Source organism: Marmota monax, unplaced genomic scaffold (assembly GCF_021218885.2).
Source record: "Marmota monax isolate L192 unplaced genomic scaffold, Marmota_monax_Labrador192_F-V1.1 WCK01_AAM20220418_F8-fsc00197, whole genome shotgun sequence".
NCBI lineage: Eukaryota > Metazoa > Chordata > Mammalia > Rodentia > Sciuridae > Marmota > Marmota monax.
Window position 1 is genome coordinate 2,443,204 of NW_026694815.1, and position 25,484 is coordinate 2,468,687.

A 25,484-nucleotide genomic window follows, 5' to 3' on the forward strand; every position below is an offset into this window, starting at 1 on the left:
ATTAAATGCCTATGCATGTAATTTCAGCTACTTTTCAGTACTTTATAAAACTAATTTAAATTTGTAGTTTTAATTCAAAGCTGCCTCAGTTCTTTATCAAGAGTGGTGTGGTTTTTAGATTATTTTCCTCTCAACCTTTTTTTAAGAAATTTTCAACTGTGGAAAGTCACCATTTTCTTTCTTTCTGGATGATAAAACTTTTCAAGGGCAATTTGTTTTTAAATATTCATAGTGTCAGGAAACACCAGACCTGCCAATGTGCCATCTCAAGTAAGTAACTTTTACCTACAATAAATCAAAAAAGAGTAAACCAGCTCTTCATATATTGTTTTATTTTTAAAACTAAAGATACATTTAAGTTGCAAGACCAGTTAAATAAATATTTTACTTAAGAAAATGACTGGTTTCGTTTAAACCAATCCAAAACAAACTTTCAGGCTAATTCTTAAAACATAAGTATCTGATGGATTTGTGGTTAGATGGGTATGCTTTCTAAATTCCTAATGTTAAAACAATCTTTTTGTTAATAAAAATAATCTAGACATAAAAAAAAAATCAATGAATTTTTCTCATTTTTATGTGAATTCAATTTTCCTGAGAAAAGTTTTATAGGAACTAGTAAAAGTACTATTTAGTTTTTAAGCAATCCAAATTTTTAATGAATTTCCTCTTCATTTGTACTGTGTTCAGTAATTTGCTTCTATGCCATGTCACCAAATGAACATATTTCATAAGTAGCCCTAAATGATTCAAAGGGAGAAAATTTTGAACTCTAACTGAGGCTCAATAAACTAGTATCTAAATCACGAAACAACCTAGTGCATATTTTTGCTTAAATTTCATCCCCCTATAATTATCATTTCAACATTTGCATACAATATAGATTATCTTTGTCTTCATTCTTCTCTCCTTCTATACATGTCTTTAGCAATGGAGGTTTAGGGGAAAGACTTAATTTTCTTAGAATTGAAAAATACTTAATACTTAGTCTATATTTGTAAAACACAAATATTCACATGGACTAAAAAGGTACAATGTTGTATGCAAAAAAATGGCTTTTATTAATTGTCTGACTTGCCGGCACTGTGCTAAGGAAGGGCATGCTATTTAATATTCAGAATGCTCAGAAAAAGGTAAAATTATTCCTGATTTGTGGATGAAATAATGAAGTAAAAGTATGTCAAATTTGTGATAGTCTTTTGGGCATTTAGAACTTTCCTTATTGTCTGTGACAATATCCAGTGTGATAGCATTGGCCATCAGAGATTAATATTCTCAACAATTATTGCAGTCACTGGAAGACTTTGCATTCCCAATCTTTTACAAACAAATCAGGTAGCTTTCCTGGAAACTAGATATATCCTAGAACAAGAGGTCAGCAGACCAGAGACCTTCTAAAAGACCATTCACACTAAAAATAATGCATTACGGAAATACCATATAAAGATAACTCAAACATGGTTTAGTTATTGAAGTGCTTATCTACCTCCTGTTCTACCAAATATATATACATGTATAAAAAAATACATAATTTCCTTTAAATTAGTTTATTAGATAACCTCTTAACAACCCAGATTAGAGAAGTTTGATCACAATTATCTGTATTATATAAATTGGCAATTTAGTTCAGATATAGGTTATGTATGTCTTTTAGGATGGAAAGATTTTATGCCTGTGTGAATTTGGGTTCCATGACTGCAATAAACTTAAATGATGTTTTTTTCTAATGTTTTGGCTATATTTCTTTGTAAAAAATGATTATAGACATACATGCCAAAGTAAATATTCTGATTTTACTTTACTATGTAATAGAAGACTAGATGGAAATCAAAATTGTAGAGGAAAGCTTAGGAGTTTCAATAGACTATCTAGGACAGAGGTTTGTTATGGATAAAGCTTTAAAGGTTAATATCTCAAAAGAGAAGAAATTCTAAATCAATGAGATATATACTACTAAAGATAACAATTTTAAAGTTGAAAGAAATTTCTAGGAATAAACAGACTAGAGAATTTTTATTGGGATAGAGGTTGTTGGACAAATAAGGTTTAATCATAATCTATATATGATTATATTGAAAGACAGCTCCGATTTATGTACTCTTGAATAAATATTTCTCCTTTGTTTTCCTTAACTTCCTTTATTCTATAAAATAGTTCAATTATTGGTTTGCTTAATCATGATCAAAATTCTTATCTATTTCATATCAAATTTACCTTAATATCACTGAATAACAAATCACTTGAGCACTATTATTAATTAGGAAGTAACAGGCCCATGTCAGTTGCATATCGGTTTATTCTTTTCACTTTAAACCACTGCCCTAAATAATAAAACACTTCCTGATTGCAGTTTGATTTAAAATGAAAATGTAGTGTTAAGAGAATTTAGTCTTGTTGGATTGAGAGTGCTCTTTAAAAGCTCTCTAAAAGCACAATAAATGTTTAATAAGCAATAAATATAAACTTTTATATAGAGTTCAGTGTTAGTTACTTATAAAACAGACTAAATGAACATAATGTTTTATAAAAAGATTGAGGGAACTAAAAAGTTTATGGCTCTGATGGAAGATGTCACATTATAAAATTAAAATTTAATGTATCAAATAGAATATTTGCTTTCCCAAGTAAATGCATAGTCCTTTTTGGTATAGATACTGTTTCTTTTCTTTTTTTAAAAAAAAAGTATTGCTTTTTTTAGCCTTACACTACCAACTGGAAGAAATTAAAGTCATATCCTCAGTTTTAGACAACAAAGTTTCTAGAAGTAGACAACTACAAGAATGGTATGAAGTGAGTTATATACATTATAAAAATGTAAAAGCTATTGACCCTATATCCTAAGTATTTCTTAGCAGGGTATTCTCTGTTATATATGTTTTTTTTATTATAGAAAATGAATGACCTTTCCTTGTATTTAATTTGGGAACTACTCAGCAGAAAATACTCAGATTTTGTATTCTAAAACAATTGTACTTGCTTTATTTTAACATTAAAAGAGCATTTTATATTACTGTCTTTAGTATATTAAAATAACTTCTATTTTTAAATATGCATACAATTAACAATTATACTGTATAATTTGATTTATGTATATTACTATGCCCCAAATCTTTCATACTAGAGATTTCAGCAATATCACTTGCCTTTTTTCTTTTCCTTGCTCCCATTTTAGCAAAATGTAATATATTCTCCAATAAAAATTCACATATTTAAAATGTTTATATAAGTGATAAAATTAATCCTTCTACATTCTAGAATGTACTAATATTTCAAAGCCATACATTGTGAATACTCTTTCTTTCTATTCAAACATGATAACTTTTCTCTAGTAGGTTCCTTCAAATCAAAAGTTCAGGTTACCTAGTAAAGTCCTGTGTTTCAGTAATAAGATAGGAGAATGGTTCTGTTTCACATGTGCCTTTTACCAAAACAAAAAATTTTCAGAATATTTAGCAGTCATTGTTCATGAGATGTTACTAATGTTAATTAAACTAGATTCACCAGTCACATAATTTCTAGAATGATAGATGGTGTAAATCATTCCCCCTGTTTAATAGGCATGACAGCCAAATTCTCTAGTTCTTAATTGGGATTTGCTCTTATTGATATTTTACCCTACTAACTTTTACAGTGTTAAACTTCAGGAATCAAGCTGGTTGATAGTTGGCTCAAACAATCTTTGTAGTCTAGTCTCTGGAACAGTAACGAAAGGTTGTTATTAAGAAAGCAAATATGATTTGAATTCATATGTAAGAGCCATAGAGTGAATGTTGCTTCTATTTTATTAGGTATTAGACCCATCTTAGACAAAAAGTAAGTTATAAGTTTTATTATTTTTTTAAATGATGAGAAACAGAAGAGATTCCAGAAAGGGCAACAAAATTATTATTAACAATTCAAAATATATTATCTAAGGAAAAGTTAAAGTGATTATTATACCTGAAAGATAAGTTTAAACAATTTCAAAGCTCCTTATATCTCATCAACGTGCCCTATTTTTTAGAAATAATGGTAATAGGGTCAGAAGATAGAAAACACAAACTGTGCATCTGGAAGTGAAATAAGAGACATTCAAGATCATAACAGGTTTAAGGGAAGAGAGTCAGGGGGCTTTGTGAGGAGATGCATGCTATGACAAGGAAGATTTATACTGGTAACCTCAAGTGATGATAGAATAATTGTTTTGCAGTGAATACAATTTTCATAGTCTAGAATGAGTTTCAAAATGATGAATAATTTTCCTTATATTGATGAAAGAAGTGGCTACTTCCTGTTCTTAAACATCTAAATACACTAAGAGTTGGTCATTTTTTTCCATTTTCATAGCTACATTTTACAATTCTCGATGACATGTCCCATTTCCTAAATCATTTTTATTCAGAATTGCACCATGCCCTTTTTTTTGGAAGTGTTTCTTGTGTGTCTTTCACTTTGGAACTCCAAAGGGAAACTTCAGGCAGTGAGAAACACAGCTTCATCAGAATCCCGGTCCTTACCACTGTCTTCGCTTGGTGCACGCTCACCACCACTTGGAGACCGACAACTTAAATCCTCCACCCCAGACTCTTGATCACTGTTCACTGACAAGTCTGGATCTGAGCTTTTCAGATTGTCTTGGGTTAGAATCAGAGCAGAATCTTCATCACCCTGTGAAGGGCTTCTGGATGGAAATGATTTCATATTCCCACTGTAATCCTGGGGAGTGTTGGCTGTGCTGTTGTCTGTGGTAGAAAACCCTGAGTGTTTGCTGGGTTCACTTTGCTTGTTACTCTTCACTGTAGTGTGACTTAACTGGACCTTCTGAATTTTTTCCAGCCTCTGAAGAAGAAATAACAATTTCAGGGAAAAATTTTCCTTCTCCTTTTATACATGCATCCCTTTAGTTTGCCTTCTAGCTGGGTATAATGTTAAGAATATGGGACTCTAATGGATGAGGATTCAAACCTAGGATTTTTGGCCATGAACAAAATGAATTCTGTGAGGCTTGTTTTCTTCATCTCTAGTGTGAGGATGATAATAACTGCCGTGACAGGTTTTCTATAAATGGAAACAGTATAACACAGATAACGTACCTGCTAATCAATAGTCTCCCTCTTTTCTATGCCTGTTTGGTTCCCATGAACTCAGAATGTTTTTTTTTAAAGTCAGGAATGAGTTGTTTATCTAATTTTATTGAGATATAATTCACTTATAAAATTCACCCTCAATGTATGCAATTCAGTGGCTTTTAGTAAATTTACAAGGTTGTACAACCATCCCTACTTAATTCTACATCATTTTCATCAACCCTCCCCTACCTCAAAAAAAAAAAACTCCAACCAATCATACTCATTAGCAGTCAACACCCATTCCCCTTCTCTACATCCTGTGGCAACTGCTAGATAGCTTTCTATCTCCAAATTTGCCTAGTTTGGATATTTCATATCAATGGATAATACACTATATGCCCTTTTGCATCTGGCTTCTTTCACTTAGCTTCTGTTCTCAAGGAGCATCCATATGATAGCATGTATCGGGATTTTATTGCTTTTTATTTTGAATTACATTCCATGACATGAATATGCCACATTTTGTGTCTCCATTCATCGGGTTATGGACATTTGGGCTATTCAAAATATATTTTACCAGATTATATCCTGTAATGTCAGCAGGGGAGGTATTATAAGATCGAGTATCTCATATTCCTTCAAAACCACTCATATGAGGTATTAGTGAAAAAGCACTGTGTTGGGCAATATGAGGAACATAAATAAATCTAGATCCAGCTGTGGAGAACTTGAAGTGTTTAACTGAGGCAGTGTTCATGTAGGGATTTGGAAGAGTCAAATTTAAGAGGGATGGGGGTGGTGTCATGCAGGTGAGCTTCAGGGAGAAAAGTGCATTTTAACAGAACTCTGAAAGGATTAAATCTGGACATTCTGGTAGCATTCCTGTTAGAAGGAACAGTGAGAAGAAAAACACAGAGGTAAGGAGGTGTCAATAATGAGCAAGAAGCAGAAAATGTTCAATTTTAGCAAAGGGAACAGTGGAGAATAAGGTTGAAAAGTTGGATTAGACTGAATTATAGGAAAATTTCAAATGCCAGACTAAGAAACTTTTCCTGTCATATAAGGAAATAATAATCAAAATTTTTAAATAAAGGCACTTTAAAATATTCTAAATAAATATTTTTTAAAATTGTTTAACAATTGTTCAACAAAATGAATACTGGAAAAGATTAATAAAATCCTAAGATTTTCATAAAGCTTGTATGTCTTTAGGAAGTGTAAATTTAACTGGCCCAATGATGACTCAAAGAAAAAAAAAAAGATCTACCATGGCTCTAGAATTCTAAAACTCCAACCTGCGGCTCATTTCACTCTCTTCATTTATTCTTTGATTCGATTCACATCACCTGTGGCACTAAAGATACTGAAATTTCTAGGCTTAGTGCCCAGGCATCAGGATTTCCTGGGAGGTGGTGATCTTGCTGCACAAACAAGGCTTAAAAACTACTTCTCAATAAGGTAAAACATGATGATATAAGACAGAATTCATCATACAGATACAGCAATGTTTTTTTGGACTCTGGCAGATTTCTAGAGTACCATTTATACCTGGTCTTAAAAGTTCCCCAAACCAATGGTTTAACCTGTGAATCTGTTTTACCTGTCCAGCTTAAGCACTTAAATTTGCAACCCAACTTAAGATCATCCATGATATTTATATCTCAAAAAGGGATATTTTCTAGAATATCATGAAAACAGGAGTCAGCCTCACCATCTACCTCTAAATGACCACCGCTATTGTTGAGAACCCTGAATCATAAAGCACCATTTCCCCAGGGCATCATTCTCAGTGGGGACCTGCAGGTGAGTATCCACTGGGCCAAGGAGCAGAATTCAATTTCAATTTGTGATATTTTGCTGAACTTTCTTTAGATACTGACCAATCGGAAAAGCTATGTTCTCTTCTAGCCACGTTATTGCTCTATGAGGATAAAGAAGAACCTTAACTATTGACAATTTCCAACCCTCCTAATACTTTTTCCTCACTACATATGATCTTAAAGTTTTCATCATATTTAAATTATTGAACCTCAATTCAAAATTCAGGTCCCAAACAAGAGGAACTTACTGCCAATTCCTGAACAAATGAATAGTATGATGGTGACGTGTTTTAAGAAAACAACTGAAGCAGAACAAAGCAAAAATCCAAGTGGGTTTGGTGATCAACTAAACTTAACTAATATCACTGGAAACAAAGTTATCCAATTAGGAAAAGCATTTAAGTATATTATAACCTCCCTGGCCCAAATGGGGAAGTAACAGAAGCCCAAAGTAGTCAATTTCAATTATTTTATCTTTTATATACTAACATAATGTCATTTTTTAATTCTTAAAAGTGAAGACACAGGACACAAGTACGGTGGTGCACACTTGTAATCCTAGTGACTCAGAAGGCTGAGGCAGGATGATTGCAAGTTCAAAAGACAGTTTCAGCAGTTTAGCAAGGTCCTAAGCAACTTAGTGAGAACCTGTCTCGAAAAATAACAAGAGCTGTGGATGTGACTCAGTAGATGAGTGCTACTGGGCTCAATCCCCAGTAGCAAAAAAAAAGAAAAGAAAAAAGAAGTGAAGTAGTAGATTTTTACTACAAATAAAATGTCTAATTTTACTCCTTTTTCAACCTTTTTTCATGCTTTCTCCAGAAAGAATTTTAGTACTAGTATTTACTAGTAACAACAACAAAATGTGTGTGTGTGTGTGTGTGTGTGTGTGTAAATAGCCAAATAGTTCAGCACACTGTGGAAATGACCATGAGCCACATTTGTGATATGCATTAAATTCCTACGTATGGACATCAGTCATCTGGGTGCTCACCTGAGACTGTATCATCCAATGATTATAAATAAAAAATGGTCACTGCTAATTTTATATATGGGCTTTTAGAGACTTTCATGGGGCCACATTCTGAAAGAAATAAGCACATGTCAGGAGCCGCCCTGTACAGGAGCTATGTACACACCTTAAGTCCTGAGTAAAGAGGTACTGGACTGGTATTGCACCCATTGCAATACAGGTGGACTTTACCTCTGCTTGGATAAGAAAGGTGCAGTTCAGGGAGTGGGTGTTACCAGATGGTTGTACCAAACTCACCTGTTTGTTGTAATCCTTCCCTTGTTGTAATCCTTGCCCTTTTTTGGATGGAGTGTTCCATGGATTAGTTCCCTCCATTAATAAAACCCCAGTTCGAGGCGTGCTCCCCTCCTCTTTCTTGCCTGCCTTGCCCCCGTTGTGGGAGCTGTAGCTGATGAGCAGTCACTGAGCCCCCCAAAAAGGTACTTTCTGTGTCTGTGTCTTTATTTAGTCAGCCCAAATTCACTTGGAGTGACTCTGATTTAGTCACATGTACCTGCAAGCACACAATATAGATTATAGCAAGTGTGTCTTACTTCTTCTAGGGCCTCCAGTTCTTCCTCCAGCTGCTGGGATTCCTCCTTCACGGCCATAAGGTAATCTGTAACGGACTGTCGGGGCTGCATCCCCTTTTCAAAACGGTTATACATTCCACTCCAAAACCTAGGAGGAAAGAGCTTTACAGTACCACCAAACCACAATCTGAAAACTCACATTCTCAAATCTTACAAGCTATTTTTAATATTACAGTTCCACAGTCTAAATAATAACCAAACACAAATTACAAGTTCAAAAAAGCTGCTCGCAATAATTTCATGTTCATGGTTTTTGGGGGGAGCCCATAAACTTTTGAAGAAAGTTAAGTTCATGAAGTGTCTACTTATATATGATACTGAATTAGGAGGCATATAATAAATATATTTTTATAATAGATTGAAGTAACACGTTACCACATTTTTGTTTTGGTTTAATAAAATCGCTGTTTTGAACTTCAAAATTAGTGAACATATAGAGAGTCTTTCAGCTACAAAAGGAGGCTTTTAAACTTGAAGCTTTTTTTTTTAAGTATAATAGAATTAACATTCTGCTCATTCTGCTCTAAAAGTCTGGGGAAATAATGATATTAAAATAAATGAGAATAAAACCATCTTGAGGAATAAAATCTTTGCGGGGGGGGACCCAGTAAGTATTTGTTGGGAGTGAGTAGGGAAAAGGAATGTGGTTTCTCATATTCTGTGCACTGGCCTTTTGGCTGACCTCTGAGTCATTTCATCACGTAAGACTAGAGAAGAAGCCAAAGGATAACATACAACATGCTTGGTCTCCCATCCCAATATATAAAATCTTAAAATAATCTATTTCCACAAGAGAAATAAGCTGGGACTTGATTCAGCAGAGATAAAACCATGTGATAATTTGATAAATGTGTCATTCTAATTTAGCCTAAAAGATACTTGGTTTTCTTTTTTCTCTTCCTCTCTCTCTTCCCCTCCTCCCTTTCACTTTCACATGGAAATATAAGTTTCTGTGTATTTCTAAGATACCGTTATTATAAAATATCAACTTCTGAAGAGAATTTCACATTTAGAGGGATGAGAGGGAGGAGACACGGCCAAAAATACAGTCAGTTATTCAAGCATCTTCTGAAGGATTGTGTATACAAAAAAGCCTTGAAACCCACTGTCTCAGACACTTTGGCCTCTGAAAGTTAAACAGTGCCAGAATCCAGTTTCACTCCATAGTTTGAAGATTGCTAAAGGTTTACATACTTGTACATGGAATTGCATGGAGCTGCAGGGAGGTGAAGGCATCCCTGGTTCTGACTGTGATCCGCTCTAAACAGAGGATTCAGGTAGTCAGCCCGATTCTTCAACAGATGAGCCCATAAAGAGTATGTTCTTTCTTGAATACTGTTTAAAAAAAAAAAAAAAGTCGAAAATGACTGATCTTGGTTCTTAAGAATAGTAAATGTATAATATAACAGGTGGAAAGGAACTAAGCACTGTGATCTGAACAACAGTCCTTGTTCTACAGAAGGGAAATTTAGAATCTTTTTTGGTGGTTTCTTGATATAGTAGAATAGCACTATAATAATCTCAACTCCTCCCCTACTATCTGCATTAGCCTGGACAGGATATTTAATTCTTGTTAAGTTAAAAAAAAAAAAAAAAACTGCTTATATAGTTTTTTGTCCAAATATTCATTGAACATTTATTATTTGCCAGGCTGTTTTCAAAGGGCTTCCCGTGTTTTCTCTCTTTTGACCCTCACTGAATTCCTGTAAGATATATCCATTCTCTGGAAGAGACACTAAAGAAATGGAGAGATTAAGTAGTTCCTATGGCTAGTGAATGTAAAAGCCAGAATTAAAATCCAAGCAGATACCATTAGAACTTGAGAGTCTGGTGCAACAAGCCACAAATTATGTGGGAAAACAGGTGAGCCTATAGGATGCGGTCTGCTTCTTCTAAATCATCCCCCATCAGGAATACTTAAAGTTCCTTGGACAAAATAAACCAGTATCCACTTGAAAAAGTATTTTTGTATAACTTAGATGGCATAAAGCCTATTTTACTTAAACTGTTTATTTCTAAAATTAAATTTGATCATGTATATACCATAGTTAAAATCATTTTATTCTATGAAAATCTCAAAAATATTCTCTTATTTGCACTTCCTAAATCACCTTCTTGTTATTAAGTTTCTGACTTTATAATGTACTTGGAAGTCCATATTTTATCTACTTTTACCCTTGGATGATGCAGTGCACTTTTAATCTAAATTAACAGTGCCTTGAGTTTAAAATTTGTTTTCCCTGTTATATTTGCAGTTTTTATTCTAACCATATGTCCACTCAAGATATCTAACTTTTAATTGCAAAAATTATTTTCTTTGACTCCAGAATTATTTTCAAGACCCCCCAACCTGTCTGGGTATATCAGGCAGAAACTGGGGGAAAAAGTACAACTGTACAGATCTCTGTCAGTTGATTACATTTTTGCCACTTTGAAATGATGCCAGAAACAAGAAAAGAACTTGAATCTGTCAGTATAGATATGTGCACTAAATGACATAGTGTCCAAAATTATAAAAGTCCACCTGAAAATTCTATGTTGCCCAAAGCTTGAGATAAAAGTTAAAACTCCAAAACACTTACTTGAGTTCTCGTCTCTCCTTTTGACTGTTGCATAGGAAGTTTCCAAACTGGCAAGAATAAATGTGATGTTGAATGTGAATCAGAAACCTCTCATTGAACTCAAAGGCACAGGGAAATTGTTCCATTAATTGCCAGACACACTCAATGAACTGGTCAATTACTGGGGAGATTTCTTTTGGGTCACCATCTAGATTGCCATATCTATAAAACAAAGTAGAAGATATGTTATAAGGTAAGTTTTTTTAATTAGAAGGCTATAAATTCATAAACTATCATAAAGGCAACACTAGTTCCTAAAAAAATCTTATAAACTCAGTATAAGAGGTAGAAAAATTAACCTTTAAATTCCAATTTCAAGAACTTCGTAATGGTGGTATAAAGAAGATAACATGTTCATGTTATAGTTACAAAAGAAAGTGTTAAAGTAGAAGAGTTGGGGCTGGGGATGTGACTCAAGCGGTAGCGTGCTCGCCTGGCATGTGTGCAGCCCAGGTTCGATCCTCAGCACCACATACAAATAAAGATGTTGTATCCGCTGAAAACTAAAAAATAAATATTAAATTTCATTCTCTCTCTCTCTCAAATAAAATAAAGTAGAATAGTCCCAGAGATTAAATTCAAGGAAACTTTCCATGAAAAATTAGCAGTTTTTATTTCAAACTTTAAAAGTACAACAAAACTTTTGAAATAAATCTTCTACTTTATTAATGGCTAATGGGAGAATTAGAAGCAATTTCTAAGCAACTTCTGGGTTTTTCACTCTTGCATTGTTTGCTGGGAAGAAATAAGGAAGAAAGACAATTTGAAAAAAAATAATGGTTTCCTAGGATATTCTCATTTCTAGAGTAAAAACAAAACACTCATTTTTATATGACCACAGATTCCACAGAAAACTTTTTTTAGGATAATATAAAATATTTTATCTTGAAATAGCAAGCAATATTTTTGAAATGACAAGTGAATGTACACTACATACCGCTCTTCTATAAACAACTTTAAATAAAATCTAAAGTCAAATAGAATCTAATCAATAAATTTTGTGTTATTTGTTGGAAATTTACATTTTCCCAAATAGTTAGACATTTTCTTTTGCTTTCTTGATTAACTGAGCATTTCTCTAATTATACATGGATTATCAATTTTCAGGTTAATATAATATTAAAACTCTTTGTCTTTTGAAGATAATGTAATTTTAAAACCTTCTGTGTTCTTGAGATAAAATATCATCTGGTAATACGTATTTGTTCTGTGTAAGTAATATGTTTATGTTCTGGGCAGAACACAGTAAGTCAATAGAGAAAGAAGAATGCCGTCATTTGTATTCTTTAATATCCCCCAAACTGTATGTTAAGACTTGCTCCTCAGGGTGGTTCTATTGAGAGGTTGTGAAGCCTTTAAGAAGTGGGGTCTTTAGGTCAGTGGAGGTGTGCTCTCAAAGGACAAAGTGGGACCCAGGCCTCCTCTTCTTCTACTCTTTTTTTCTTTATTAAATTATTTATTAATTCTAATTTGTTACACATGATGGCAGAATGCAATTCATTTCATATTACACTATAGAGCACAATTTTTCAAGTCACTGGTTGTACACAAAGTATTTTCACAACATTCATGTTTTCATACATGTACTTAGGATAATGATTTCTAACTCATTCCACCATCATTCCTATCCCCTTACCCCCTCCATTCCCCTCCATTCCCCTCCCTCCCCTTTGCCCTAACTAAAGTTCTTCATTCCTCCCATGCTCCGCCACCCCATAGCCATTATGAGTAAGCATCCTCATATCAAAGAAAACATTTGCCTTTGGTTTTTTGGGATTGTCTTACTTCACTTAGCATATTATATTCTCCAGCTCCATCCATTTAACTGCAAATTCCATGATTTTATTCTCATTTAATGCTGAGTAATGTTCCATTGTGTATATGTACCAAAGTTTCCCTATCCATGCATCTACTGAAGGGCATCTGGGTTGGTTCCACAATTTAGGTATTGTGAATTCTGCTGCTATAAACGTTGATGTGGCTGTGTCGTTGCAGTGCTGTTTTTAAGTCCTTTGGGTATAAACTGTGGAGTGGGATAGCTGGGTCAAATGGGTCAAATGGTTGTTCTAGTGTTTTGGGGAATCTCCATACTGCTTTCCAGATTGGCTACACCAATTTGCAGTCCCACCAGCAATGTATGAATGTGCCCTTTTCCCACATCCTCACCAACACTTGTTGTTGTTTGTATTCTTAATAGCTGCCATTCCGACTGGAGTGAGGTGAAATCTTAGTTTTTATTTGCATTTCTCTAATTGTTAGAGATGTTGAACATTTTTTCGTATATTTGTTGATTGATTGCATATCCTCTTCTGAGAAGTGTCTGTTCAATTCCTTGGCCATTTATTGATTGGGTTATTTGTCTTTTGGATGTTTAGCTTTTTGAGTTCTTTATATACCCTAGAGATTAGTGCTGTATCTGATGTGCAAGTGGTAAAACTTTGCTCCCAAGCTGTAGACTCTCTTATTTACCTCACTGATTGTTTCTTTTGCTGAGAAGAAGCTTTTTAGTTTGAATCCATCCCATTTATTGACTCTTGGTTTTTTAATTCTTGTGCTATAGATGTCTTATTAAGGAAGTTGGGGCCTAGTCCAACATGATGGAGGTTTGGGCCTACTTTTTCTTCCATTAGGTGCAAGGTCTCTGGTTTAATTCCTAGATCCTTGATCCACTTTGAGTTGAGTTTTGTGCATGGTGAGAAATAGAGATTTAATTTCATATTGTTACATATGGACTTCCAGTTTTCCCAGCACCATTTGTTGAAGAGGCTATCTTTTCTCTGATGTATGTTTTTGATGCCTTTGCCTAATAAAACTGTAGTTATATGGATTAGTCTCTGTATCCTCTATTCTTACCATTGGTCTATAGGTCTATTTTGGTACCAATACTATGCTGTTTTTGTTACTATTGCTCTGTAGTATAGGTCTGGAACAGCAAATGCCACCAGCTTCACTCTTCTTGCTAAGGATTGCTTTGCCTATTCTGGGTCTCTTATTTTTCCAGATGAATTTTATTATTGCTTTTTTTATTTCTATGAGGAATGACATTGGGATTTTGATTGGGATTGCATTGAATCTGTACAGTGCTTTGGTAGTATGGTCATTTTGACTATATAGTCACATTTGACTATATAGTTCTGCCTGTCCAAGAACAAGGTAGATCTTTCCATCTTCTAAAGTCTTCTTTAATTTCTTTCTTTGGTGTGCTATAGTTTTCATTGTAGAAGTCTTTCACCTCTTTCGTTTAGCTTAAAAAAAATACTTGGGAATAAACTTTTGTAAATAGAGTGGTTTTCCTAGTTTCTCTTTCTGAGGATTTGTCACTGATGTACAGAAATGTCTTCAAAGGCATCAACAAATTTCTAGAGGTATATAATATGCCCAAACTAAATCAGGATTAGATATACACAATTTAAACAGATCCATTTGAAGCAAGGAAATAAAGGACACCATCAGAAGCCTACCAACCAAGAAAAGCCCAGGACTGGATGGATACATAGCTAAGTTCTACAAGACCTTTAAAGAACTGTCACCAATACTTTTCAAACTATTTCATGAAATAGAAAAAGAGGGAACAATTCCAAATACATTCTATGAGGCCAATGTCACCCTGATTCCAAAACCAGACAAGACACATCAAAGAAAGAAAACTTCAGACCAATATCTCTGATGAATACAGGTGTAAAAATTCTCAATAAAATTCTGGCAAATTCAATAAAAAATATATCAAAAAGATAATGCACCATGATCAAGTAGGGTTCATCGCAGGGATGCAAGGTTGGTTCAACATATGGAAATCAATAAATGTAACTCATCACATTAATAGACTCAAAGATAAAAATCATATGATCATCTCAATAGATGCAGAGAAAGCATTTGACAAAATACAGTATCCCTTCATGTTCAAAATGCTAGTAAAACTAGGGATATCAGGAACATACCTCAACATTGTAAAGGCTATCTATGCTAAGCCTCAGGCCAACATCATTCTAAATGGAGAAAAATTGAAAGCATTCCTTCTAAAATCTGGAACAAGACATCTTCTTTCACCACTTCTATTTAACATAGTTCTAGAAACTCTAGCCAGAGCAATCAGACGAAAGAAATTACGGGGATATAGATAGGAAAAGAAGAACTCAAATTATCACTATTTAAAGATGATATGATTCTGTACCAAGAAGACCCAAAACATTCCCCATCCCATATATGGGAAACCAAGGTCAGAGAGGACAGATGCCCAAAGTCAGACAGTAAATGCCACAGCTTGCATTTGGAGTTGCATCTGTCTGGCTCCAATGCCTGGGCCACTGTCCCACATGATCTCTCCAGAGATATCTGGGAGAAACTTCGATGTGATGTGAATGCTTCAGGAACAATCCAATCTGATTGCCACTGTGAAAAAGCAGGGAAACTGTTCCCCGGGCATCTCACAACTTGCAGCCTAAAGTGAATGTCAGCACTTCCAAAATGGAATAATTCAGTAAATCCAGTGTGCATGGAAGGAGGGAGAGTTGATCCTTCCTGGGTCAATGAATGACCAAGTGTCATATGTCTCTTCTGGAACAATTTAACTTTACTGAGTTCTGCCCAACTAATACCAAGTGCAGTTAGAGTTTGAGAATTTCCTCTCAAACTATGATGCAAAATGTACAACATAATTTAAACTTTCCAAATGGGATACACAAATAGTAGTAAAAATCCTTTCAAAATCAAGCTATTTTTCCCCTGGACACTGCACTGAAAACTTCGGAAACAGTGTTTTTATCCTAAACATTCAAAGCAACAGATTTTAAAATATTTCTTACCTGTGATTAAACTTATGGCCAAAGGAAATCCAGTCCTTTTCTATTAATACCTACACAAGAAAGAATATAAGTATCATGGAGAGAAGCAAATGAAGGAAAATAAGAGACCATAACCAACAATACTGAAAGATTCAGAGACATCTGGTTCAGAAATCACTATCCTCAGATAACCAGAAAATAAGTAAGAAATGACAATATCCACCAATGCATGTGGGAAGGGCAAAATTGAAGGTCATGCACAGGAAAAATAAATGAGAACTGAAGTTAAAAAAAGAAAACACCATAACACCATCCACTCAATGCTTCCTCCCTGCTGGACACTGCTGTGCTTCCCATGTGACACCTCACCTCATTGTGGGATAGGTGTTATTATACCTGTCATTTTACAGCAACAGAGAGTGAAGCAGAGAGAGATTTAATATTCACCTGCTATAGGAAGCAGAGGACACCACTTTACACCACAGGTCTCTCTGCTCTAAACCCCATCTTTTAACCAATACATGATACTGCCTCTTTGAATAATTAAAAATACCAAACTTTCAATAAGAAACAGTTAGAAATGCTTTCCAATGTTCTTTACTATACATGAGAAAAATTCTAAAATGGGTTTATGAGTATATTAGAAGCTTTAGCCCTGCTTTGGAATTAGGGTTACCATAAGTTCACAGACTGAAGTAGTCTGGATTTAAAAAATGTTAACTATATGGAATAGTCCTATTAATATCTCCAGTGCTCTAAAATGAACATTAGTTTCCCCCAAAAAAAGTGTATGGACCAGTTGAAATCTGTCCTTGTTAACTCAGAAGGGCATTTCAATTGTGCTATAAATTTAATGTGGCACAATCAGGAAGAGAGTCAGTGGAAGAAAAGGAAGGTATGTGGAAGAAAGATTCATGGCAGGGTATGACTGGGAACCAGTTTCCAAAAGTAAACGAGGGAATCTAGCCCTCCTAACCTCAGCCCAGGAGAGGGGTCTAAAGCAGGAATGTCACCCTCAAATCATCCTGTCACAGATAATTCAAGTTCTTAGGCACATCCTGATAAAATGAAAGGGAAAGCTCAGGGAGGAAGCTGGCCTCTTCTCTCAAGTCCCCAGGGTGTCAGCTGATAGCACTTGGGAAAGAGATTAGTAGTAATGATATTCCAATAGGGCTCCTCTCAGCATCTATCCCCAGAATGGCATTCTCTATCCAATCACTGTTCAAGAGGAAGGAACTAGTTAATGGCCCAGTCACTAGAAAGCACCTGCAGTCATTTTAGGGAAATCTCACTATTCATTCAAAACTTCACTACCCCAGGCAACTGTAGTCAGAAGCAATGTATCACATCTTGATGTATACCCAAAAAGGATCAACCTCTAGGAGAGAATATACTCATAATTGCATCAAAGAACACAAAAACCCTAAAAACAGTGAATATTCTCATCTAAATTGTGAGGATTACTTAGAAACCTGGAAGTGACAGAAGTTTTTCCTTCTACAGACGATTAGCATGAACAATATAGAAAATGTTTTCCCTGATATTTTTCCCCAAAAGTATTTTGTTACACACATTATCCCAAATTTGAAGTATTTATGAGCAAATTTTTATAAAGCTTATTATTTTTCCCACTACTGAATGTCTTTTATATTTGTCCCCATTCATATTCAGTAGCATTGATCTGAAGTGGTTTCAATATCCCAGAAATGTACCTCTTTACTCCAAGCCTACTTCACTTTTTCTCCTTTAATTAACCTTGCTGATCTACTAAGAGAAAAATAATGCTGATGAGAAAAAAATGTTGCCAAAAGTTTCTTAAAAAGAAGTCCACTGTGGTCAAGGCACTGCCTTTCCAGGGAAGGCCCAGCAGCCACACTCACCATGAAGCCCTTCAGAGTTCGGTAGTGTGGATCCAGCAGGAGGCTGGCCACCGAGCACACCTGAGCAGTCCTGTCCCAGCCATCAGAGCAGTGGACAAGCACACTTGCCCCTTCCTCTGAAACTGCCTAGAAGATACCAATCAGCAGAGTCACACAGAATGACGATAGAAGGAAACATCTCTTATCAGAACTAGGTTTAACTTCTATACTTAGAGAAAGATATAGACAAAACAGAACAAAACCTGTTCATTCTTTTATTTGGCATTTATGCCCTGCCTTCCTAGGGCAGAACCAAGGAGTGGCCCAGTGAGTGCTAGCAGCTAAGCTTTTCCTGCCCTTTCCATTACATCCAGAAGCCCTCACTCAAGTCACCTCAAATTTAGCACAGATATGAAATAAAAGTATTTTTCTGTGCAAACATACCTTTCTGACATCTCTTGTCCACCCTCCACCCTCTCCTGCCCTCCCATTTCCATGTGAAGTCTTATTGAAATCCTGGAATAACTACTGGCCTCAACCTTTTCCAAAAAGGAAAAGGCACAAAATTTTAAATTTTAAAAGCACAAAATTAAAGATAAAAGGGTAAGAGTGAAGTAATGGATATTTTAGGGAAAGAAGGTGAAAACAAAGCTAAAAATTGTACCAGAATTATCTGCTAAGGAAGATTTTTCTATTCACCATTGAAACTACACACATAACTTCTAGCTGAAAGTATCCTGGCAAGAAATGTAAATTGGTAAAGATATCATTATAAGCATCTATCACTACCTGAAATTTATTTTTATTTTTTTACTCCTGCTTTTGGTCTCCCACATCAGAATGTCAGTTGTGAGGGATGAGAGACGTGATCTGGCTTAGCCGGCACTGCATCCATAGCACCTAGAATAGTACCAGGCACTAAATAAATATTTGTTGAGTAAATGATTATCTAATAAAGGGGAGCAGACCATGTCATCAGAAAAGATGATTCTCTTAAGTGTAAATCTAAGAGGAACTTATTTTTAGAAACACTGAACAACACAATAGAATACATTCAAAAACAGTGAAAGTTGCCACAATATTCTTCCCATGGCAAAGTGGAATCCACCTGCCAGTTTGAGGGACATAACTTCTGCTTATGTCATGTCTAAGAAAAATAATATATTCAATGGAAGCCTTAAGGCCCTATCACTGAAATGACTCACATTTGGTTGTACTGTCCTGCAGAAAATTCTTTGTTCCACCAGAACTAAGCCTAATGGAAGAGAGAATATTTTGGAAATAGTCTACTTGACCACTGAAATATCAACTAAGCACTGTACTCTTGCAAAATTACATGTTCAGAAGGCAAACCTTATGGAGGTCTGCAAAGCCAGCCATCTACTCAGGACAGCAGAGTGAAGTACAGGGGAGCCCATGGAGAGGAGACAGGTCACCTTTCTGATGTCAGCATGGTTGCTAGTCTACCCCTTAATTTGTTTTCTCTGCAATCACATACCTTTGCAATGAAGATTCCTGCATCCATGATTGCCTTGATGTGCCTTAACCAGCCAGAGTTCTCCAGCCCCCACAGGAAATCACTCATAGAGGGAGATTTGAGTTCACATACTGCAAAATGAATCAAGATATAAAAGTGAAATTAAGGCAATCTCTCTTTTATGTATGATCATATTTTACAGGTAGTTTATTAATAATTTGTTTGTTGTAGTAGATATTCTCTGGACAACCTGAATCAAAAGTTTACTAAACTTGGTTCCATTGAACCATTTCAGGTAAGGTTTTTCTACTTTCATTGGCCATGATGGATGCTGCATTTGTTTACCAGAAACATATCTGTAAGGTTAAACCCAATTAATGAAAATCATTGAATGTTAGTATAGTAAAGGTTCAGCAGAGAACATCTACTTACCTTTCCAGTAAAGATATTAAAAATGAGGGGGGCTGGAGTTGTGCCTCAGCGGTATAGAGCGCTCACCTAGCTGGGTTGGATCCTCAGCACCACATAAAAATAAATAAATAAAGATATTGTGTCCAACTACAACTAAAAAATATTTTTTAAAAATTGAAAGATATTAAAAATGGGTACCTAAGGAGTACGTGGATCAAGACTACTAGGGAGGAAAAAACATAAAACTAACTCTAGTACTTATCCAATTAGAACTCAGCCTCTTCAGTTTGAGACTATTACAAAAATATAAAATGGAACTATCCCAAAAGTCTTCATGAAATGACCAGATTCCTGTTCTCAACAATGCAATGGGAGTTAAGCCTGTGAACTTAAAAATGAGATCTGTGCCTCTGATCCACTCCAGTGCAGCAGGCCAGACACTTTCCCTTTGATTGAAATAAACCCAGTGTCCAAATGATAACTATATTGTATACACATAGATATCTGAGGTAGGTGTGTAAACACTCCTATAACATCACCAACAAGAAACTTTCATCTCAAGAACTCCTCTTTAATAGAAGGTATGAAAAAACTTTAAAACTAGTGTTCTGACTATATATCACAAATTCTGCATTTCAATGTTTATAAGAATTATGCCCAGAAAGCCCATTTTAAGGAGTTTTATAATACAAACCATGAAAATTAAACAATGATCCATAGTTTTGTTGTGGTGTTTTTTGTTTTGTTTTGTTTTGTACTTTGCAGTGAAATAAACATAGGCGAGGAGAGGGAGCCCTATTTCCTACTCAGCTCCGTCAGTAATTAGCTATGTTGTCTTGTACATGTCATTTAACTCTTTGGGCCTCAGTTTCTTCATTTTTAAAATAGGGAAGATATGGTAAATTAAATTCTTCCATCCCTAAACTCCCAGATTCGACTCTTATTAATTCTTTGAAAGCACTGTGTATATGGAGCACGTGGCAATGATTAATGACAAATATTTAACTTATTTGTTAAATAAGTTAACAAATAAGCCCCTTTTCCAAAGATAGTTATATGTTAGCCCTGCCCCTAAATATGCTAGATCACAGGGGATTCACTCTGATTTTGTGCAACCAAAGAGTCACACAGAAAAGCAAAAGTGGTTAAATTCTGAGTCACAGAGACAGCAATGATGAAAGAAATAATACAGAGATTCCCAGCAAAAAGCCCTATTTTAGAAAGCCATATGAGGACGATGTTTAGTTAAGATTCCAAAATCTTTCCAAAAGCCTGACCTGCTGGAAGCACCTAATAACCAATGGCAGAGGGTGTGGGGTAGTGGGTGTTTGATGTCTCTCTCTCTCTAGCAGTACTCTGGTTGGGAGCACTGTCATTCTGCTAGGTCACAGTGTTGTCCCCTTCCAGCTCCAGGCCCCAGCTCCAGGCCCAACACCACAGGCGGGAAGACACTATCATTACCTGGCAAAGTACACAAAGGGTACTCTACTGAAGCCCAGGGGAGAATACACACAGCCATTCACAGAAGCTATAGTTCCAAGTCAACCCTGAGGTCCTGGGTATTTAGCAGTGTTTTCAAGCTTACAATTTTCCTCGTTTTATGAGGAAATATTTATGAGATATTAAAATTTTTATGAGTTTTAAATATTACACATGTGGACAATGAACTATTACTGAGCAATAAAAAGAAATGAACTATTATAACATGAAAAGACATGGAAGAAACTCAAATGGATATTACTAAATGAAAGAGGCCAACTTGAAAATGCTACATCCTTTAGCCTCCCAACTAGGACCTTCGAAAGAGGCAAAACACTGGAGACAGGGGCTGGGGCTGGACTCAGTGGTGGAGCACTTGCCTCACACACGTGAAGCACTGGGTTCGATCCTCAGCACCACATATAAATAAATAAGTAAAATAAAGATACTGTGTCCATCTATAACTTAAACAAACAAACAAACAAAAAAACCCAACAACCTCTGGAGACAGTCAAAAGATCAGTGGTTGCCAGAGGCTAGGTTGGAGACACAGATGACTAGCTGGGGCACAAGAATTTTTAGTGCAGTGAACTCTGTATGATACTGTAACAGTGGATACATGCCATTAAGTATTTATCCAAACCCACAGGATGTAGAATAAGAGTGAGCCCTAATGTAAACTGTGGTGATGATGTGTCAATGTACGTTCATCCATTGTTACAAATGTACCATTCTGATGGGGCCAATTGATAACCGTGAAGGGGGGCGGAGTCTGTGGGGGTTGGGGATATATGGGAAATCTCTGTACCTATTGCTCAGTTTTGCTAAGAACCTAAAACTGCTCTAAAACATCTGTTTAATAAATAACGTAATAGATACTAGATTGGCTATAATTGTTTCAAATCTCTATTAAAAAGGTAGAAAATGCTACCAAAAAAAGTCCCATGTTCCCATGCATCTTGCTTCCTTCCTTTGCAGTCTGTTAATATTCCCAAACACATTTCTGTCCTTTCACTACGTACATGCTAGCTGTGTGAGCTTGGACAGTATTTAGGCTTTCTAGGCCTTAGATTTCTTAGTTGTAAAATGGAGATAAACAAAAGCCCCTTTTCCAAAGATAGTTATATATGTTAGCCCTTATTACTATTATTATCCCCAAATAATACCGCTTATATAGATAGATATGCATTAAAATTTGCATAATTATAACCTTTTGCAACTTGATGTGTTTTTCATTATTTCATTGAGCTATTCACATCAATAAATATCATTCATTTTTAGTAACTGCATAGTATTCCACTTGATGAATATATCTTATTTATCTGTTCCCCTACTGTTAACAATTATTTCTTTCCTTTATTCTAATATTTACAAACAGCACAGTAAAATATCGTTGTATAATCTCCTTGTGGAAAATCTCCCTATAAATGTATTTCCATAACTGAAATGGAATGGGCCATAGGGTCAGTGCATCTTCATCAGTACCAAGTATTGCCAAATAGCTTTAGAAAGGGGTTGCATTCATTTGCATTCTCACCAGGAAGGTGGGAGAGTTCTTTCTCAAAATTGTGGCTACCACTTGGCACTATGACATTTTTTAGTTTTACCAAGTTTTATTTCTTTAAGGTTATTAATGCCAGTTTTATTGTTTTCTTCTTATTCTACTCTCTGGATTGAATCTGTTTCTTTATTTTTCCTCCTAAATTCTTTTTGTTTGCTTGCTTAGTAGATTGCCTTGTGCGTGCATGGTCTCTTATCAGTGATATTGTGCTTGCTTTGCTCAATTTTCTGGTAATCTCAGTTCATTCCCACATGAGAGTGGAGCACAAAAGAGCTGGCTGGAGTGCCCTGTACATGGCAGGCTTTCTTAGCTGCTAGCTTAGCTGTGGGAGATTTGGCCAGTCTCACCACAGATGGCAGGATCTGGAAGACCTTCTCTTGGAATGGCTGGAGGTCCCAGGGAGGGTCTCCATACACCTGCATGAGTCAATAAGACTGGATGACAATGTCCTAAGAATGGAATTGGGGCAGGGAACCACAGGTCTCCTCTTCCCTTTGTAGACATTCACTTAACCCATCCTTTTTTGTCCTGGTATTCCTTTCCCAGGTCCGCCAGCTTTGGGTGGGTTCCTGATCCCAGAAGCGTTCTAGAGGGTCAGTCTTTCCAGGAAATTCATCACCATCTTCTCCTGTGCAGGTGTGGGAAGAGGATTCACTGGCAGTGCAGGGGACAGAGAGGCTGGGACTTAACAACTGCTTCTGGCTGCCAACACTCAGCCAGTCCTCATTTGAGATACCTGATACCTCAACTTCCAGATCCTGAACAGCTGCAGTTCCATCTGGCTTGCTTTTTCTCACCTTCCAATCATGAATTCCAGCTTTTTTCTCATCTTTTCTGTCACTTATCACTCATCTATTATCCAGCTTTCATATTAGTGTCACTGTCACCTCCTCTTCCATTCTCTCATCTTTTTGTAGTTTTAACACACACACACACACACACACAAACACACACACACCTCTTTTTTTTTTAACCACTTTGTTATCCTTTTAGTGGGGAGTAAGAAGTGGGTAAATACAGGTTGTGCTCAAATGAACAGAAACAACAGACCTAACTTTGGGCCAGAGCAGGGCAGGAGATTCCCCACTAGAAACTGAAGTGTTAAAAAAAAAAAAAAAATGTACTCCTGGACCCAGTATGGTGACCTTAAGCTAGTCTCAGCCTGATCTCCACATAAGGAAAATTACAATTTACCCTGAGATGTTGAGACCCTGGGCTTGGACTGGGGCACGCTGAGGATCTAAACCACACTCTGCTTATGTACAGGAGCTTGGGAGCTGAGAAGTTGTCATGTTTGGGCTGCGAGTCTTGCAGACACCTGGCAGAAGCAACCCAAAGACTGCTCAGGAGAAAGACTTCCATAATTCTGTGGAATCCTTAGAAAAGGCTTCACTGAAGGTAAGTTGCAAACATCTAAGAACAGTGTTCCTAATAAAAGCAAGTAGAGAAGAAAAGGTACAGGATTGGCCCAGGAATATGATGCAACAGAACCATCATCTAGACAGACTTCAGCATATTTGCACTCAAGCAGGAGGTGGAGTAAAACACAAAGGGGTGGCATTCCTGGCGTGTCTGGATTCACATTTCTGGTGGCCTGTGGATGAGATAATGTTGGCCACTACATGAGGTTGTTTCTTGTCATCTTAGCGAGTTCACAGCCAACCTTCCCAAAGTTCCCCGTGCTCATTGCCCCGTCTTCCACCCAGTTCTTCCAAACTTTCAGCCCTGCCCTCAGCCCAACACAAGAGAAGCCACCCAGAAACATCTTGACCAGCTCCCTTTGCAGCCCTTCATCAGTGACTTTCCTCTGTTCCTCCAAACACCACCACCGCCGCCCTATAGCCTCATCCCCCACCTTCCCAAAACAAGGCTCCCTTTTCGAACCACAGCTGGTCCTGCTGCCCTAGGACTAGGAGTGATTCAAAGAGAACTGAGCAAACCAAAGCAGTGAGATGACTATGTATTAACTTCAGGGAGGACACTAAACTGTTCTAGAAAGGAAATAACCAGAGTATACAAAAAGCCTCACCCATGAATAATAGTTACAGAATAACAATGATGAACACACTGAATAAGCCTTCACTGGGAGCAATGGCCCTCCCTCTTTGCCCTCAACCTTTACCATGGAAACAACTCAAAGTCTTAATAGTCTTCATTTCTGGCACCTGAAGAATTCCTTCGTTATGAGTCTGTTTTCTGATACTTTAATAAAATACCTGTGGCAGGTTATTTTATAAAGAAAAGAGCTTTATTTTGGCTCACAGTTCTAGAGGTACAAGGTTGAAAGGCTACATGTGGTGATGGCCTTCTTGCTGTCAAAGTCCTGACATGGAGCAGGGTATCACCAAGGAGTATGCATAGCATGTGTACATCTTGTGATGTCTCTTTCTCTTCTAAAGCTACCAGTAATTTGATCATGGACCTTATCTAAGCCTAATCACTTCCCACAGTCCCCACCTTTAAACATCATAGTTGGATTATGTTTCTACCCTCTTAATAAAGCACGCAGCACTATTCAGGCACTTTGAAGTCAGACATTCCTGTTTTCAAATTCCAGCACTGAAACCTGCAGCCAGCTGAGTTTTGCCTTCCTCAAATGTAAAAGTGGAATAAAAACACATTCCTCAAATAGTTGTTGTGAAGATGAAACAAGATAGTACTTATATATATTATGCTGCCATAATGAAGACTCCCCAGAATGGTAGCTATACATGTTCTTACCTGTTCATTCAGAACAATGTCTTAGGAGATAGAAGGTGTTCAACTGAAGGGGAAGCTGAGGCTCAGAAAAGCTAAAATACAAAGTGATCAATAATAGAAGG

The 25,484-nt window shown here is 36.2% G+C and overlaps 1 protein-coding gene across 1 annotated transcript in view; it reads right to left on the minus strand.

Moving 5' to 3' along the window:
* Positions 1-349: 349 nt before the first annotated feature.
* Positions 350-25,484, minus strand: part of Mtmr7 (myotubularin related protein 7) — a 92,964-nt gene continuing 67,829 nt past the window's right edge. The window contains exons 8-14 of the mRNA XM_046425982.2: positions 19,233-19,342; positions 17,756-17,881; positions 15,897-15,946; positions 11,056-11,256; positions 9,668-9,808; positions 8,435-8,561; positions 350-4,818 (exon numbers count right to left, since the gene is read on the minus strand). Coding sequence (XP_046281938.2) covers positions 4,453-4,818; positions 8,435-8,561; positions 9,668-9,808; positions 11,056-11,256; positions 15,897-15,946; positions 17,756-17,881; positions 19,233-19,342 — 1,121 coding nt within the window. The 3' untranslated portion in view covers positions 350-4,452. The remainder of the gene's footprint in view (positions 4,819-8,434; positions 8,562-9,667; positions 9,809-11,055; positions 11,257-15,896; positions 15,947-17,755; positions 17,882-19,232; positions 19,343-25,484) is intronic.